At 38.9% G+C, this 14,855-nt stretch overlaps 1 protein-coding gene across 1 annotated transcript in view; it reads right to left on the reverse strand.

Moving 5' to 3' along the window:
• UBXN4 (UBX domain protein 4) overlaps positions 1-14,855 on the reverse strand; it is a 61,560-nt gene that overhangs the window by 13,897 nt on the left and 32,808 nt on the right. The window contains exons 7-10 of the mRNA XM_046018987.1: positions 12,330-12,384; positions 11,430-11,594; positions 8,652-8,779; positions 3,521-3,623 (exon numbers count right to left, since the gene is read on the reverse strand). Of these exons, the coding sequence (XP_045874943.1) occupies positions 3,521-3,623; positions 8,652-8,779; positions 11,430-11,594; positions 12,330-12,384 (451 nt within the window). The remainder of the gene's footprint in view (positions 1-3,520; positions 3,624-8,651; positions 8,780-11,429; positions 11,595-12,329; positions 12,385-14,855) is intronic.

Genomic DNA, 14,855 nt, shown 5'->3' on the forward strand with positions numbered 1-14,855 from the left:
ATGTAGTGATCTGAAGGGGCATGTGCACCCCAATGTTTATAGCAGCAATGCTCACAAGAGCCAAACTATGGAAAGAAACCAGATGTCCATCAACAGATGAATGGATAAAGAAGATGTGAGATATATATATATATATATCTATATATATATATATATATAGATAGATATATATAGATAGATATCTCTATCTATAGATAGATATTCTATATATGTATCTGTAAGATATATATCTATACAGATCTAAATATCATATATATATCTATATAGATAGATGTATCTATCTATCTATCTATATATATATATATATATATATAGATATATCTACCATGGAATACTATGCAGCCATCAAAAGAAATGAAATCTTGCCATTTGCAATGACGTGGCTGGAACTAGAGGGTATTATACTGAGTAAAATAAGTCAACCAGAGAAAGATAATTATCATATGATCTCCCTGATATGAGGAATTTTAGAGGCAGGGTGAATGGGGAGTCTGGGGGGTAGGGAAGGAAAAAATGAAACAAGATGGGATCAGGAGGGAGACAAACCATACATAAGAGACTTTTAATCTCATGAAACAAACTGAGGGTTGCTGGGGGGTAGCGGGGAGGGTTGGGTGGCTGGGTGATGGACACTGGGGAGGGTATGTGCTATGGTGAGTGCTGTGAAATGTGTAAGCCTGTGATTCACAGACCTGTACCCCTGAGGCAAATAATACATCATGTTAATAAAAATAATTAATAAAAAAATACATAAAATCTTAAAAAAAAAATTGGGGACACATGGGTGGCTCAGTGGATTAAGCAGCTGCCTTCAGCTCCGGTCATGATCCCAATCCCAGAGTCCTCAGATCGAATCCCTCATCCACCTCCTTGCTCAGCAGGGAGCCTCCTTTTCCCTCTGTCTGCCTCTCCCTCTGCTTCTGCTCTGACAAAAAGAAAATCTTAAAAAAATAATAGTAAATTTTAAAAAGTTCATTCAAATGTAAACTCACAAAAACCTTTATAAAAACTTTGTGCTTCAAAAAGTAGCTCATGGGGCGCCTGGGTAGCTCAGTGGGTTAAAGCTTCTGCCTTTGGCTCAGGTCATGATCTCAAGGTCCTGGGATTGAGCCCCCACATTGGGCTCTCTGCTCAGCAGGGAGCCTGCTTCCTCTTCTCTCTCTGCCTGCCTCTCTGCCTACTTGTGATCTCTGTCAAATAAATAAATAAAATGTTAAAAAAAAAAAAGTAGCTCAAAGCTACCAAATCCAAATAGTACCTAAGCTTTTACAATCCCAAAATGACCACAACATACCAAGATTATAGTTCCTAAAACCATCTAAACAAATTGAACAAAAATGAACAGTTGTAATATCTCTTTTGAATATTCCTGTAGTTTGCCACTAGTTTTCACTATACTTTGGCAAACTTTTATTACTCTCTCTCTGATGTACATCTGGATTATAGGCATTCCCTATTAAAAATATGTAATAGTCCAGAACTTTCCTCATATACATAAAATCAGGAGTTCACATCTTGTCTCAAAAAAATAAATGTCCCATAGACAATCCGTGCTACACACACAATCCCAAATCCAGGAACCCACCACACTGGGCAGCATCATGATCACTTTCATAATTTTAAGTCATCTATACTTGTAAAATCTTAGCCAAGAGTTTTTCTCTCCCTAGAAGATTCCAAAGAAATAGACTAATGCTTTTGTTTTTTGTATTTTTTTTAAAACTGGAGATCACATACATACCTCACTGTTGTTACTCTAACATGAGGACATACAAAAATACAAAATTAGGTTACTGCACTGAAATAAAATTTTTTCAATTTTTAAAAAAAAAAGAGATTTTATTTATTTATTTGACAGAGACACAGCGAGAGAGAGAACACAAGCAGGGCAGAGGGAGAGGGAGAAGCAGGCTCCTGGCCAAACAGGGAGCCCAATGCGGGGCTCGATCCCCAGACCCTGGGATCATGACCTGAGCTGAAGACAGATGCGTAATGACTGAGCTACCCAGGCGCCCCTGAAATAAAGTTCTAATAGGACTGATGCAAAGCTCTGTTTTCTCATGTGGCTTCCTCCTTCACTTACCTGTGGTAGAAATGGTACGACTCAGGCCAGGACCGATTATTCCCTTTTGGGAGGCCCCAAGTGGGGCACCAAGGCAAAAGAACAGAGCTACTGGGATTGTTTCACTATAAGCTTAGGGAAAAAGAACTTTTTTTTTTTTTTTAAAGATTTTGTTTATTGATTTGACAGAGAAAGATCACAAATAGGCAGAGAGGCAGTCAGTGAGAGAGAAACAGGCTCCCCACTGAGCAAAGAGTCCGATATGGGGCTCGATCCTAGGACCCTGAGATCATGACATGAGCCGAAGACAGCAGCTTAACCCACTGAGCCACCCAGGCGCCCCTAGGGAAAAAGAATTCTTAAAAGTGTTTTTACATTGCAAAGCCCAGCTCATCAGTGAAGGAAGACAGACAGCTTTTTAGGTACCCTCTTGGGATCCATAAGTGAAACAGCAGACTAGATGGGGAGATGAAGTCTAGGAGAAAGATCTGAACCCTAATTTTAACCTTGAGAAGTCACATGAGACAAAGAGTGGGACATATGATGAGCCCAGATCCTAAAGGACATCTAATGCCTAGAATCCTTTTTGAAAAAGGCTCAGAGAATAAAAACTACAGCTGACTTTTGAATAACATGGATGTGAACTGTGTAGGCCCACTTGGATTTTTTTTACAGTGCAGCACTGTATGTTCTCTTCCTTATGATTTTCTTAACATTCTCTTTTATCTAGCTAACTTTAAGAATATAATATATAGTATGTATAATATACAAAACATGTGTTAATCAACTGTTATTGGTAAAGCTTCTGGTCAACAGTAAGCTAGTAGTAGTTCAGTTTATGCAGAACTGAAAAGTATACATGGATTTTCGACTGTGCATTGGGTTGGCAACTCTTAATACCCACACTGTTCAAGGGTCAACTATAATTGGGAAAGGACTTATATCTTATTTTCTAAGATATAAAATTTCACACCAACTCAGATTTTGAGAAAGGCCACATTCTGGAAGTAAATTCCTGAAGAAGATACTTGTTACCAAAGGAAGATTACTGATCTTTAGGTTTGGCCACCTGGCAGATGGTGGGAAAATGGCCAGCCCAAGGTGACCTGCAGAAAACACGGAGAGAGAGGAAGAAAAAACTGCATCTCTTCACAGGCAACAACTCCCTCAGATTAGACCTCTGAAGAATCATTTGCAAAAGCAGTGAGAAAAGTTTCCACAACCCACTGTATGCTTTTAGCAAATCCCTATTCTTACACAACAAACAGATATGCTTTCTCTATGTGGCACTAATGTGTGATGGAAGCTCCACAACACCCCAAAGGGGTCTGGTGCTTCCCTCCTGGGGATAAGTCATGACTTATACTTTACAAATCAGGCTTGTAAATTTTCTCCTCCTACATTTTAATAACCTATTCATCTATCTTTACTGTAAGTCAAGACAAGACATAAATTTACCTGTGCAGCAAACTGTCTTGCTTCTTCTAGAGGAGCATCAGAAGGGAACTGATTTGTAAAGGAAGAACCATCAGGAAGACGAAATTGAATTCTTGCAACAGTGCTATGGAAATAGAAAATTAAAATCAGCATCTTTACATATTCTCAAACAATATCATTAAAAGAGAAAATGGGGTGCCTGGGTGGCTCAGTGGTTAAGCCACTGCCTTCGGCTCAGGTCATGATCTCAGGGTCCTGAGATCGAGTCCCACGTCGGGCTCTCTGCTCAGCAGGGAGCCTGCTTCCTTCTCTCTCTCTCTCTGCCTGCCTCTCTATCTACTTGTGATCTCTCTGTCAAATAAATAAGTAAAATCTTAAAAAAAAAAAAAAGAAAGAAAGAAAATGGAAGTGAAAATCTACAAAATGAAAAAACAGGTTTTTCCCAAAATGCCAGACCTCTTCATTTATTATTTTTTAGTAAGAGCTTTATAAAGAGATATAATTTATATAACATAAAATTCACCCTTTTATTTATTTTTTAAAGATTTTTAAGTGATCTCTGCATTCAAGGTGGGGCTCAAACTCACAACCCCAACCGAGATCAAGAGTTGCATGCTCCAATGACTAAATTTTATTTCACCCTTTTAAAGCATACAATTAGGGGTGCTTGGGTGGCTCAATTGGTTAGGTGTCTTCCTTTGGCTCAGATCATGATCCTGGGGTCCTGACTTGAGCCCCAGGTTGGGCTCCCTACTTGGCCGGGGCCAGCTTCTCCCTCTCCCTCTCGCTATCTCTTTCTCTCAAATAAATAAAATCTTCTGAAAAAGATAAAGCATACAATTAATTTAGTGGTTTCATTACAGTCATAGTTGTGCAACCATATTTAATTCCAAAACATTCTCATCATCCCAAAAAGAAACCCTGAACCCAACAGGAACTGCTTCCTACTCCGCCCTCATCTAGCCCCTTGGCAAGCACTAATCTACTTTCTGCTTCTAAGAATTTGCTCAGTTCAGGCATTTCATATAATGGAACATAGGAATGTCTGACTTTTTGGTAACTCACTTTCATGTAACATAATGTTCTCAAGGTTCACCCATGTTGTAGCATGGGTCAGCACTTCATTCTTTTAAATTGCTGAATGGTATTTATAATCCCATCACCAGTGTATAGGAGAGTTCCAAAGTGTCCACACCCTCACCAAGATTTGTTACTGCTTTTAAGTTTAGGAATCCTGGAGGGCATTAAACAGTATCTCAAAGTGGTTTTGATTTAATTTTCCTAGTGACTAATAATGTTGAGTAGCTTTTTATATGGCTAACTGACCACTTGAAGATCTTCTCTGGAGAAATGTCTATTTAATCCTTTTCACATATTTAAAACTAGGTTGTTTGCTTTTTATTGTTAAGTTATTAAAGACTCTCGTATTCTAGATACAAGTCTTTCATCAGATATATGGTTTGCAAATATTTTCTCCAATTCTGGGGGCTATCTTTTCACATTCTTAATGATGTCCCTTGAAACACAAAGCTTTTAATTTTGATGAAGTCCAACTTATCTATTGCTTTCTTTTGTTGCTTGTGCTTTTGGCGTCATGTCTAAGAATCACTGCCTTTTCCAAGATCACAGGATTTTCTCATTTTTTTCTAAGAGTTTATACTTGAGGAAAGGGTTCAAATTCATTTTTTTTTTTTTTTAAAGATTTTATTTATTTATTTGACAGACAGAGAACACAAGTAGGCAGAGAGGCAGACAGAGAGAGAAGGGGAAGCAGGCTCTCTGCTGAGCAGAGAGCCCGATGCGGGGCTCGATCCCAGGACCCTGAGATCATGACCTGGGCCAAAGGCAGAGGCTTTAACCCACTGAGCCACCCAGGCGCCCCCAAATTCATTCTTTTGGATGTGTCCAAGCACCATCTGTTGAAGAGCTATTCATTCCCCATGAATGACCCTGGTAACATTTTCAATCATAATCAATCATAAACGCATGGGTTTTTTTTTCTAAAGATTTTGTTATTTCAATTTTTTATTTAAATTCAATTTAGTTAACATATAGTATATTATTAGTTTCAGGGGTAGAATTTAGTGATTCATCAATTGCATAAAACACCCAGTGCTCATTACATTAAGTGACCTTAATGCCCATCACCCAATTACACCATACACCCCCACCTCCCCTCCAGCAACCCTCAGTTTGCTCCCCATAGTTAAGAGTCTCCTATGGTTTGCTTCCCTCCCTCTTTTTATCTTATTTTTCTTTCCCTTCTTCTATTTATCTGCTTTGTTTCTTAAATTCCACACAAGTGAAATCATATGGTATTTGTCTTTCACTGACTGACTGATTTTACTTAGGATAATACCCTCTAGTTCCATTCACGTTGTTGCAAATGGCAAGATTTCATTCTTTTTTGATGACTGAGTAATATTCCATTGCATATATACACCACATCTTCTTTATCCATTCACCTGCTGATGGACATCTGAGCTCATTCCACAGTTTGGCTATTGTGGACATTGCTGTTATAAACATTGGGGAAATGCATAGGTTTAGTTCTGGAGACTCAGTTCTACTATAGTGATCTATATATTCATCCTTATGCCAATACCACATTGTCTGGGTTACTGTAGCTTTGTTTTTTTTTTTTTTTTTTTTTTTAAAGATTTTATTTATTTATTTGACAGAGAGAGATACAAGTAGGCAGAGAGGCAGGCAGAGAGAGTGAGAAGGAAGCAGGCTCCCTGCCAAGCAGAGAGCCCGACGCAGGACTCGATCCCAGGACCCTGAGATCATGACCTGAGCCGAAGGCAGCGGCTTAAACCACTGAGCCACCCAGGCGCCCCACTGTAGCTTTGTTTTAAAATTTAAAAAATCTGATTCTCCCAACTTTGCTCTTTTTCCAGATAATTTTGACTATTCTAGATCCCTTACATTTCCACATGAATTTTTTTGCAAAAATTCTGGCAAAAAAAAAAATCACTTAGGATTTTAATGGGGATTGTGCTGACTCTACTGATCAGTTTGGGGAGTACTGCCATTTCCCCCCCCCTTTTCTTTTCATCTCCCAAACCCCCCCCTTTTTTTAAGATTTTATTTATTTATTTGACAGAGAGAGATCACAAGTAGACAGAGAGGCAGGCAGAGAGAGAGAGAGAGAGGGAAGCAGGCTCCCTGCTGAGCAGAGAGCCCGATGCGGGACTCGATCCCAGGACCCTGAGATCATGACCTGAGCCGAAGGCAGCGGCTGAACCCACTGAGCCACCCAGGCGCCCCTCTCAAACCCCTTTTGTACTGCCATCTCAACAATATTTAGTCCTCTGATCTACAAACACAGAATGTCTTCCCGTGTATTTATGTCTGCTTTAATTCTTTCAAAAATGTTTTCTAGTTTTCAGTGTAAGAGTCTTACACCTTCATTAAATATATTCTTAAGTATTTTATTACTTTTGGAAAAGAGTTTTTAAAAAGTAGTTTTTACTCATTTATGAGCTTTGTACTTTATTGGTTGGTACTGCTTACAGAAGGGTTCACATAAACACTCACTGTCTCTCTTTGACTTCATCTTTCTGCTCCCTACGTCCTTTGTTTATTCGCTCATACTCTGTTCCCCCTTCCTCCACTAGTACCTATGCAACAAAAAGGGAAGGAAGTATTTATTTCCTCAACTGTATCAACTTAATAAGGATGTAGAAATCATGATTATAAAATAAGCATAGTAAAAATTGAAAAATCAAACAAAAAGTAGTTTTTCTGGGGTGCCTGGCTGGCTCAATTGGTGAAGCATGTGACTCTTGATCTCGGGGTTGAGTTTGAGCCCCAAATTGGGCATGGAGATTACTTAAAAATAAAATTATAAAAAAAATAAAGTTTTTCTGAATAGCAAAAGTAATGTTCGTTGATTTTCCAATATAGAAAATACAGAAAAGTAAAGGAGTGCCTGGGTGGCTCAGTCGGTTAAGCATCTGCCTTTAGTTCAGGTCATATCTAGGGTCCTGGGATTGAGGCCTGCATTGGTCTCTGTGCTCAGTGGGGAGTCTGCTTCTCCCTCTCCCTCTGCCCATACCTACTCCCACTCATGCCTGCATGCTCACGCTCCCTCTCTCTCAAATAAATAAAATCATAAAAAAAAGACAAGACAGTAAAGTAAGAAAGAAAATATTAACCATAATCCAACTGGGACATACTGGCAATCTGTATTTTTCTCTTTACAACATATTTTTGTTTTGGGAAATGCCTTATCCCTGTCACCTGTCATTCATTTTGGTATGATTATCAGTAACATTTCCCTAACCTCCTCACCACCAAAGTGGGCATGTGAACTCCCCCAACCAGGGAGCCAATTTAAATAGACATAGGGATTGATCTGAAAGTAGCCGCATCAGCCAAATAAGGCCAATCAGAATTCTCCCCAATTAATGATTCCTCTCTGGGATCAGGAGCTCAAGATTCTGAATGTGCCAAGAGGCCCTGGGTTCACCTGACATCATCATAAAAGTTTCTCTAAGAATGAAGTTAAAACAGAAAAAAAGCCCAAGAGATTAAAAAGAGAGAGAAAATGTTCTTTTAAATCCCTGAACCTAGCTATACCTACCAAATCCATCAGTGGAAATTCCAACTGCAGAGCCAAGAGATTCCCTGTTTTGCATAATCCCATTTGACCTAAGATAATCACAACTCAAGAATCCTGATATAGGGTGCCTGAGTGGCTCAGTCCTTAAGCATCTGTCTTCAGATCAAAACATGATCCCAGGGTCCTGGGACTGAACTTGGCATGGGGCTCCCTGCTCAGCAGGAAGCCTGCTTCCCCCTCTCCTACTCCACCTGCTTGTGTTCCCTCTCTTGCTGCGTCTGTCAAATAAATAAAATCTTTAAAAAAAAATCATAATACATGTAAGATAACCACTGTAATCATTTCAATATATGTGTTTTCTGTCTTTTAAAAACAGATTTCTTGAGCCTTCTTTTAGAAGTGATTTATTTAGTACTGTACACTCACATTCAGTGACAAATACCACTGGCAAATGCCACACTGGTCATTATGTCCTGGAACTACTTATTGCAGCCACAGCGCACAATAGTGTTAAAAAGCAGCTTACAACTGCTGTTCTCCTCAGTGGCTATGAACACGTAGGTAATTGAGTGGGAAATAAAGTACCTTCTTTCTCTTGCAGAAGACTCCCTTTTGACTTCCATTTCTGCCTGTTTCGCCAGCAAAGCAGCAGCTTTAGCAGCTTCTACTTCTTCTTTTGTCTTTGCGAAACGAGCAGCTCTCTCTGCACGGTCCTTTAAAACAGGTATTAGATACTAATTAGCTTTCATTGCTAGAATGGAACAAACACAAAGAACATAAGGAACAAGCACAAGGAACAAACACAAATGTATGTAAGATTCCTTAAAGCCATCTGTAAACTTTATCACTCTGGAGCTGGTATTTTTTAGTTTTATGAACAATCAGAGACCAGCAAGTTGCTTATTAAACAAACAAGGACTTAATTTGGTTACTACTGTATCGCCAGAGCCTGGAAAAAGGTCTGGCAAACAGTAGATAATCAACAAATATCTGTTGCATAAACAAATGAACAATATTAAGGTAGACATGGCTTTCATACGCACTACAACTGCTTAATTCTAAAGGCAACTGTTTCAAAACCATCTTAACCTCCTACTTGATGTATGTAAATCTTCTGAATGTCCCATAAAAGAAGAGTTGTGACTAGAGGAGAATGCCACATAACCAGTTCTAAGCTTCTTTTCTAGGGATTTTTGTTTTTTTTTTAAAGAAAGGCCGACTGCCATATGTAGCACTTCATTTGGATGTGTCTGAGTCTTGGAAGCCTAATTAGTCTATGTTCTCCTACAAATGGACCTTGAGAACTTCTTTGGAGGTTCTAGCAGGGGAGCACAGCTTCAGAAAGAACACACATGGAGCAGTGAGGGAGGAAGGGGACACCCACCTAGCCAGCCTGATCACCTGAATCAACCCTGGTGATCAATGGCATGACAGGTGTGGCAGCCAGATTGCCCTCACATCCTTAGGGAATTTTCGGAAGCTACCTATTGACTACTGTCTCACAACATAACACAGAGAAAAATTACTTTGAAAAAAAAAATCTCAATTTTAACCTTTTACCAAGTTTTTGTTTTCAGTATAATGAACCTACATTGTTCTTTTAGTTTCAGGTATACAACATATAGTAACCCAATTCCATACATCACCCGGTGCTCATAGGACAAGTGCCCTCCTTAATACCTTTCACCTATTTCACCCATTGCCTGACCTTTCTCCCCTCTGTAACCATCAGTTTGTTCTCTACAGTTAAGTGTCTGTTTCTTGGTTTTCCTCTCTTTTTCCTTTGCTCATTTGTTTTGTTTCTTTACTTTCACATGAGTGATATCATATGGTATTTGTCTTTCTCTGACTGACTTATTTCACTTAGTATAATACTCTCTACCTCCATCCAAGTTGTTGCAAAAGGCAAGATTTCATTCATTTTATGGGTGAAAAATATTCCATTGTGTATATATATCAGAACTTCTTTATCCAATTCCAATTTTTAATCTTTTTTTCAAAGGGGGTGAGGGAAGAGGGAAAAGTGGAGAGTCTTTTTCTTTTTTAAATATTTTATTTATTTATTTGACACAGAGAGAGAGAGAGAGAGAGATCACAAGTAGAGCAGCAGGCAGAGAGAGAGGGGGAAGCAGACTCCCCGCAGAGCAGAGAGCCTGATGCGGGGCTCGATTCCAGGACCCTGAGACCATGACCTGAGCTGAAGGCAGCGGCTTAACCCACTGAGCCACCCAGGTGCCCCTGGAGAGAGAGTCTTAAGCAGGCTCCACACCCAGCATGGAACCCAATGTGTAGCTCAATCTCCCAATCCTGAGATTATGACCTGAGCTGAAATCAAGAGTTGACCACTTAACGAACTAAGCCACCTAGGTGTGCCCCCAATTTTAATCTTTTTTTTTTTTAAAGATTTTATTTTATTTATTTTTCAGAGAGAGAGAGAAAGCGAGCGAGCACAGGCAGACAGAGTGGCAGGCAGAGGGAGAAGCAGGCTCTCTGCCGAGCAAGGAGCCCGATGTGGGACTCGATCCCAGGACATTGGGCTCATGACCTGAGCCGAAGGCAGCCGCTTAGCCAACTGAGCCACCCAGGTGTCCCCCCAATTTTAATCTTAATATTTTATGCTGTTTTGGAGGGGAGAAGCGGTAGAGGGAGAGGGGGAATTTTTTCTTTTTAAGGTTTTTATTTATTTGAGAGAGAGAGAGAGCCAGAGCAGGGAGGAGGGTCAGAGGGAGAAGCACACTCCCTGCTGAACAGGAAGCCCGATGTGGGACTCAATCCTGGGACTCTAGGATCATGACCTGAGCCGAAGGCAGTCGCTTAACCAACTGAGCCACCTAGGTGCCCAAGAGGAGGAATCTTAAGCAGGCTCCATGCCCAGCTCAGAGTCCAACACAAGGCTCAAACTCACAACCATGAGATCACAACCTGAACAGAAATCAAGAGTTAGACACTTAACTGACTGAGCCATACATGTACCCCTTAACTATATTTTAATCCAATATACAATTTCTACTAAAAGGAAGCTGAAAATTGTACTCTTTCAGTCACTAAAGTCTACTTTTTTTTTTTTTTTTTAAAGATTTTATTTATTTATTTGACAGAGAGAGATCACAAGTAGGCAGAGAGGCAGGCAGAGAGAGAGGAGGAAGCAGGCTCCCTGTGGAGCAGAGAGCCCGATGCGGGGCTCGATCCCAGGACCCTGAGATCATGACCTGAGCCGAAGGCAGCAGCTTAATCCACTGAGCCACCCAGGCGCCCCTAAAGTCTACTATTTTTGTGTACATGGCCTGGTAGTAAACCAAAACCACTGTGCATGGAAAAACAACTGCATGAGAGTGAAGCATTAAAAATAAACTTATTACTCACCAATGCAATCTGCTGTTTTATACGCTCTCGAGCTGCCCTATCTTCTGCCTTTTCTCTGTTTCTTTCCTCTAACATTCTTTTTGTTAGTTCTTCTTCTTGCTTTCTTTTATAATCCAACATTTCTTTTCCAGTTTTTCTCCTCTCAATTTCTTTCTTAATTTCTCTCTAAATTAAAGAGAAAGGAAGTATTATGAGCCCAAAAGACAACTTACTAATCTGCTTAGGTATTATTTTATATGAGCTGGTTATAGGGCACAGCTAAAGGAACAAAATGATTTCATAAAATGTAAGGGCCTAAAAGAATTTATTAATAGCATGGGTTAAAGGTCAAATGTCTATCAATTTACAAATCTCAGCATTTCTATTAAGGCTGTGATGTAATTGGAAAAAAAGGACTACAGGTCTTTGGTTTGTAAAGTAAATGTTACCCTCTAAGGACACAAGGCAGTCATTTATTTGGCATAAAGAATTGATAACTTTCTGATATTATAACCTCAAAGAGATGATGTAGTTTAGGTCCACACGATGAGAAAAATGAATGGTGAACCAGAATGTGGCAACACCAGAGGGAAAATTTAGCAAAATACCTACAAATTTCTTTTGCATAAAAAGGAGCTAAGAATTTCATCTGCATCAAAATAATACAATTTTACTTCAATTCCCTTTACTCTTAGTGTAAAAGACTCACTGCAGAGAGATGATTAAACTTATTCCTAGCAATTTACAAAAAAAACACAAAAAGTATACACTATGATCCTACTAAGGAAGTCAGGTTAATTACCTTCACTGTGCTTCAACACTCAACTGTAACCAGAAAGTCATCTAAGGTCTGCCAAATTCAGCAGGGAGTCAAACATTTCCTTACTGGAAGAGCAAAATGATGATGTACACGAACTTTACCTGTTCCTCCTCTTTCCTTTTCTCTTCTCTTCTTTCTTCGAGTTTTTTAGTGAGTCTGTATATAAAAAGTTTTTAAAAAATACATTAATGGAGACTTTTCTTATTAATATAATGAAAACATATGGGAGATTCCCTTTGCTAAAATCAACTGGAAAATGAAATAACAAACAAAAAAAAGCTCATGCAGACAAAGCAACAACTCATCTGCCTGGCCCCCAGCCCCAACAGAAATCCATAATCAGTCAGTGGGAGCCTTTCATTTATTTATTTTTATTTACTGATTTATTCTTATTTATTTATTTTAGTGGGAGCCTTTTAGAAGCTTAGTTCCACCTCCTACTTAACCATTAGTTTTCCTCCCCCCCCACCATTGTATCTGATACTGATTTAAAAATATATACACATCTTCAAATGAGTACATAAATTAATAAGTTACAAATGCTTTCCCCCTACATAGAAGTAAACAGCAATATAGCACAAATTATAAAATGCTGAAGGCTAACATTTATAAAAACTAATACCAAAACTGATTCCCAACTCTAAGAAGTTCATCAATTAAAAATAATTATGAAAGTAAAGAGTAGTAATGGTTGTATTATTTAGTGAATACATTAAAACCGACCATGAATTTTGTGATATGTAATTACCTCAATTTTTAAAAATTAATGGTACGTTCTCAGAGGGATTTCAGTTACACAGGCGCAAGTGTTTGCTAAAGCTCACTTGAAACAACCTGAGCCAGGAATCAAGGGAATGCTCAAAGAAAGATGGGGACATACATCAAAGAATAGAAAAGCAAAAATGAAGAGGATGTCACTAGTCAAATCACTGGCAATGAGTGCACCAAAAAGAATGGTAAGAGAAATGAACCATAACACAGCGGAAAAACGGGATTCATAAAATGTCTTACTGCTGAGGGGAGTTATAAACTGTTACCACCACTGTGGAAAACTGTTTGGCAAGTATTTATGACCCTTTTCTGCTCCTGCAAATACACCCAAAAGATATGTCCACCAAGACATGTACAAGAATGCTCATATAGCAACCCTATCTATTCATAATAGCCCCCAAAACGAAAACAATTCAAAAATCCATCAATGAATTAGTCAAATAAAAGAATACGATACAGCAACAAGAGTGTACCAATTCCTGTCACATGCAGCAGCACAAAAAAGCTGAAGGAAAGGAGAGCAGAGAGAGAACATGTGTGAAGTTTATGAGCAGGCAGAACTCATCTATAGTGCAGATGCAGAACAGTGGTTATTTTGAGGAGGAAGGCAGTCACTGTGAAAGGGTTATCAGGCCCCTAGTGTATGGTCTACACTGGCTGGTAATATTCTATTTCTTGATCTGGGTGCTGGTGTCTTATAAGTTTACTGAAAAAAAAGTGGGGGAAAGAAAGCAGAAGAGGTGGATAAAAGCAGTTCTCTACAGAAGAATGACAGCTAAGAAATACATAAGGCATAAAATTAGAAGGTACAAACTGGAAAAAATGGGCGCCTGGGTCGTTATGCCTTTGCCTTCGGCTGGGGTCATGATCTCAGGGTCCTGGAACTGAGCCCCCTTATCGCATCGGGCTCTCTGCTCAGCGGGAAGCCTGCTTTTCCCTCTCCCCCTGCTTATGTTCCTGCTCTCTCATTGTCTCTCTGTCAAATAAATAAATAAAATCTTAAAAAAAAAAAAACCTAGGAAAAAAACCCCACCATTTTAAAATACAAATGAAATAAGTGATCCAAGTAAAAATCAACAGATGCCAAACCACTGGGTAAAAGCTTTTGAGGAACAGCATATTCATGGTTTCAAAGAATCACCCTATAGATACTTATTAATTAGGGAAAAGGTATCTTTATAATCAAGAAATCCAACAGACACCATCTTAATTAACGATTAAACTTAACATCACCAATAATGCAAACATCTGATATCAGATGCCTCCTCATATGAGTAATAAGATAAACATTACCTAGGTAAGGTTCTCAAACTTTAACCTGAACCTAGAATGAAAAACAGGGACCAAATCAAAGGACATTTTAGAAACTTGGGCACCTGGATGGCTTGATGGGTTAGGCATCTTCCTTCAGTTCAGTTCATGATCCCACAGTTCTGGGATCCATCAGGCACTGAGATCCCTGCTTAGTGCAGAGCCTGCCACTCCCACGCTCTCTAACAAATAAATAGAATCTCAAAAAAAAAAAAAAAAAAAAAAAGACATCCTAGAAACAATTAGCCTAGACAAAGAATGTCCAAGTCATGAAAAATAAAAACAAAAACAAAACAAAGGAAATGTTTTGAATTAAAAGAGATTACACTAAATTCAATCAATGATCCTCAAATGGATCCTGTATCAGGGGAAAAAAGTTATAAAGGTCATTATTGAAGTAACTGGGCAAATTGGACCGCTTATCAGATACTTACTATATCATGTATTTATAATTTGAGTGTGAAAGTGGGATCATACTAATATCTGAATGTCTTTAATTACACCCCACCAGAATTGGTGAATTGCAGAATTCTCTTCTGAGAAAA

Source organism: Meles meles, chromosome 9, assembly GCF_922984935.1.
Source record: "Meles meles chromosome 9, mMelMel3.1 paternal haplotype, whole genome shotgun sequence".
Taxonomy (NCBI): domain Eukaryota; kingdom Metazoa; phylum Chordata; class Mammalia; order Carnivora; family Mustelidae; genus Meles; species Meles meles.